General features: G+C 33.6%; 1 protein-coding gene across 1 annotated transcript in view; it reads left to right on the top strand.

The window, feature by feature from the left end:
• The first annotated feature begins 1,327 nt into the window (after positions 1-1,327).
• Positions 1,328-4,047, top strand: part of GPR34 (G protein-coupled receptor 34) — a 12,647-nt gene continuing 9,927 nt past the window's right edge. Inside the window, 2 exon segments of the mRNA XM_010079897.1 lie at positions 1,328-2,403; positions 2,405-2,464. Of these exon segments, the coding sequence (XP_010078199.1) occupies positions 1,328-2,403; positions 2,405-2,462 (1,134 nt within the window). The 3' untranslated portion in view covers positions 2,463-2,464.

Below are 4,047 nucleotides of genomic sequence, written 5' to 3'. Positions count from 1 at the left end.
GCCAGCATAGGATGTTAAAATATTTTACACTGTCCTCTCAATAATTCAGTATGTACACTAGGTCTTATTAAGAATTTTACCTAAAATGCTGACATTTTTACCACTGTAGCTCTATCGTGCATTTAAATGTAAATTTACATTTTTAAGACCTAGCATGCAATTTTTTTTTTCTTGTTACTGTTGGTAGACAACTAAGTTCAGAGCACCAAAACCAATCCCTAAGTTTTTGTGAGATTAGGGTAAAAAACCCTGCCCCTTTAAAAAAAAAAACTAAATAAACTTATTCATGGAAAATTTTGTTGTTATGACATACAAATGAGGGGCAAAAGTTCTATCATTACTAATCAGTCTATAACTATCTCTCTAAACAGCTGTTCGTGATTCTACTCTCCTAACCACATGCTTTTTTTGGTTTTCCTTATTTGTTCAAAGCTGACTTTTATCTTCCAGATTGTACTTCCTGGTCAAAAGTAAGCTTAGTGAAATTAAAAAATCTGAAAAGAAAACAAGAAGGACATGAAAACAATGTTACTGCATTAATGCAGTTTCCAGCTAATATTAGTTTCTTTGCATTATATTGATTTTTGAACAGACAAGAAAAGGAAAAAATACCTAAATTTACATGAAGATATAAATTATTAAAAAAAAGTTACTGTAATACTGACTCAGTGTTACTTATAACATAGCCAAATAGATATTAATTGACAGTTGTTTTTTCACTGAAAAACAGTGACTTGCATGCAATAGATCCTGGGTACTTATTTAAAATTAACACTGATGAGTTTAGAATTGTTTTTATGTATTTTTATGTACTTTGCATGAACACTGAGAATACTTAACTTAGTTATGCTTACTCTTTTTTGCATCTTAATTACAAAGTTTTCTGTGTCAGAAAGACTAATCCTAACATCAGAACTTAAAAAAAATTATTTGTACTTATAGATAAAACAAAATTTAAATATCTAAAATTTGCAGCACAAAAAAAAGGTTGATTTTTAAAACAATACAAGGCAGTAATAAAGGTGTAATTATGAAAACAGTTATCTGTGTGAGTGCTCTGTACCATCTATTCTTGCCTACTTCATGTGAAGAAAAACAGGGAACTGATTATTCTACTTGCATTGTATCACGACATCTGGCTGAAAGTCCTTCTACTCAGCTACAGGGATACTTCGGTACATTTACTTTTTTAAAGTATTGTCTTTTATGTTTATATCACATAAAACTGTATGCAATCAAGCAAGCAAACATGTGAAAATGGTCCCATGGTGATCTAATTTAAATTTCTCTTTGCACCCCTACAGAGCAGCTGAAAAAATCCTCACAAATGATGGCTGCAGCTTCAGCTGATTTACAGATCGTTCTGCCACACACTGATGTCTTCTGGAGTAACCAAACTAATCTGGCCCTAAATGCCTCGGAAATTCAAAACAATGCCAGTTGTCTCTTAGATGACAACTCACTGTCGCTTGCTTTGATAGTTTTTTACTCTACTATTTTCGTCGCTGGATTGGTTGGAAATATTATAGCCCTGTTTGCTTTCCTGTGCATTCATCAGAAAAGGAATTCTATCCAAGTTTACCTGCTAAATGTAGCCATTGCAGACCTTCTGCTCATCTTCTGTCTTCCCTTTCGAATACTCTACCATGTTACGAGAAACACCTGGATGTTTGGACTGATTTTATGCAAGATTGTAGGAACTCTATTTTATATGAACATGTATATTAGCATAGTACTTTTGGGACTAATTAGTCTAGATCGTTACGTAAAAATAAATAAGTCTGTGAAGCGTCCTAAAATGTTAACTACTACACGAAGTATACATATTTGTTGTGTGGTGTGGGCACTTGCACTAACAGGATTTATAACAGTAGTTGCACCATCTTTCTTTAAGAGTAAGGACAGCAATTCTACTATGTGCTTTCATTACCGAAATAAACAGAATGCAAAGACAGAAGCAATTTTAAATTATATTATTGTAATAATTTTTTGGATAGTTTTTTTCCTTTTGATACTTTCGTACGTTAAAATTGCCAAGAACCTTCTGAAAATTTCAAAGAAAAGAGCAAATTTTCCCAACGCAGGAAAATACACTCAGACAGCAAGGAACTCCTTCATTGTACTCATTATTTTCACCATCTGTTTTGTTCCTTACCACATGTTCCGGTTTGTATACATTACATCCCAGTTACAAAATCCATCTTGTTATTGGAAAGAAATAATTCACAAATGCAATGAGGTGATGCTCATATTTTCATCTTTTAACAGCTGCTTAGACCCAGTTATGTACTTCCTAATGTCCAGAAGTGTCCGTAAGACTGTATTCCAGCTTATTTGCAGAAGACTTCATGGAGATTCAGGCCTAACACTGGAAAGCACTTCAGAAATAAAACTTGGACAATATGCGGTTATCTACTACCACTCCCCACTCAAGTTCTTTAAAGAAGAAGTCTCTGATTTGACTGTTTAAATACTAGTTTCTCTCTGTAACTTCATGGCATCAATTTAAGATGTATCAAAGGCAATACTGTGCAGCTACTAATTCTGCCTCTTGTCTTCGTGTTAAGAAATTAGAAGCCTTAACTTCTGTTTGTGAAAATGCGAAGTTACTTTTCGGAAGTATTTCACTCTTGTTTATCCAATAAAACAAAACAGGAAGTTCTCAGACATCTTCTGTTGGACTAAACTAGAACACTACCTCTTTAAGGAGATTTCCACTAAGTAGTTTGAACTTGTATAAGGAATCTTGTATATAGACATTAATATTACCAACTTATGTATGTAAATAATAGATGAATTTTACAAAAAGTAAATTGTGTCCCATCTGAAAGAGCTATATAAAGCATTATAGATTTTATGTACTTCTCTGTTTTAATAGGCTTCAAAGAGATCGGTATTTTAACTACATTTATAGAAGCATTTTTCCAATAAAATATTTGAGAATGTAGCAACATGTGGCTTAAAAATGAGGTGAAGAATACGACTGCCAGTAATTCAGTTACAATTATAGAAGATACACTTAGTTTTATAAAGAGCAAAATTAAAATATTCAAGCCTCCTAAACCCCTTATTATATTTTCAACATTCTAATGAATGCCAAGTTTGAAGACCTGAGGAAAAGTAAGCAGTGCTTTTGAAAAACTAGAGGAGAGATCACATATGGGAATTTTCAGTTACCCAAGATTTCCTTCAAATTATGACAAATGTAATGATTGCAGCTACACAAAGTAGTACAAGGAAAATAAACCCACAGAACTGAGCATAAAGAGCAGAACAGAACAACTAGCTCTTGTGAATACCTGATGCATCAGCTCTGATCTTTGCTCAGGCTCAGTCAGTGGTCTACTTGCAGATTTCTGAAGCCACACATTTCAGCTGCACGCTTCCTCCCTGGCACAGACCTGCTCTTTTCACATGATTGAAATAATCCTGATAATTGCTGATGTTATGTAAATAGCAATGTAACAGCAACGTCCCATAGATACAACTGTATTCTCAGATTAAAACCAAACAGGTTTATGTATATAGGCACAAACAAAAAATTCAAACTGTAACATGGCATAAAAAAAAGTTGCTGAAGGTCGGAGTTGTTAGACCCAAAGATGAGTAAAGAGGCAGTTATACCAAGAACAACGTAAATGTCTAGCATGATAGGCCAGAAAGGTGAACGAATTAGACACTAGATGTTAAGCTCTATAAACAAGTAATTTTCATAAAAGTATGACAGTACCTGCATTTTTTCTTAAACATTTCAGCATAGAATTAAGATATTTGTACAACACTTTCTGATTGATTCTCACAATGCAGTTATATTTTTTCATGATCTTTTGTCTACCACCTTGTCATCATATGTACACTGAAACAAGCACTGTCTTAGCTCTGTGCAAGGAATAGCATGTTCCTTTTCCTCTGCAATTCTCTGATGCAGTATAGTAGTTCTAAATAGTTACATCAACTCTGGTAAATCTAGTGGAGTTCGTAAACCAGCATTTCACAAGATATATACATTATCTCATCACTGTTTCTTTGCCTACATTTCTTCTACAG

The sequence above is a fragment of the Pterocles gutturalis genome, unplaced genomic scaffold (genome assembly GCF_000699245.1).
Source record: "Pterocles gutturalis isolate BGI_N339 unplaced genomic scaffold, ASM69924v1 scaffold33289, whole genome shotgun sequence".
NCBI lineage: Eukaryota > Metazoa > Chordata > Aves > Pterocliformes > Pteroclidae > Pterocles > Pterocles gutturalis.
The sequence above is the reverse complement of the archived record's forward strand: the minus strand, read 5'-3'. Positions and strand labels throughout refer to the sequence as shown.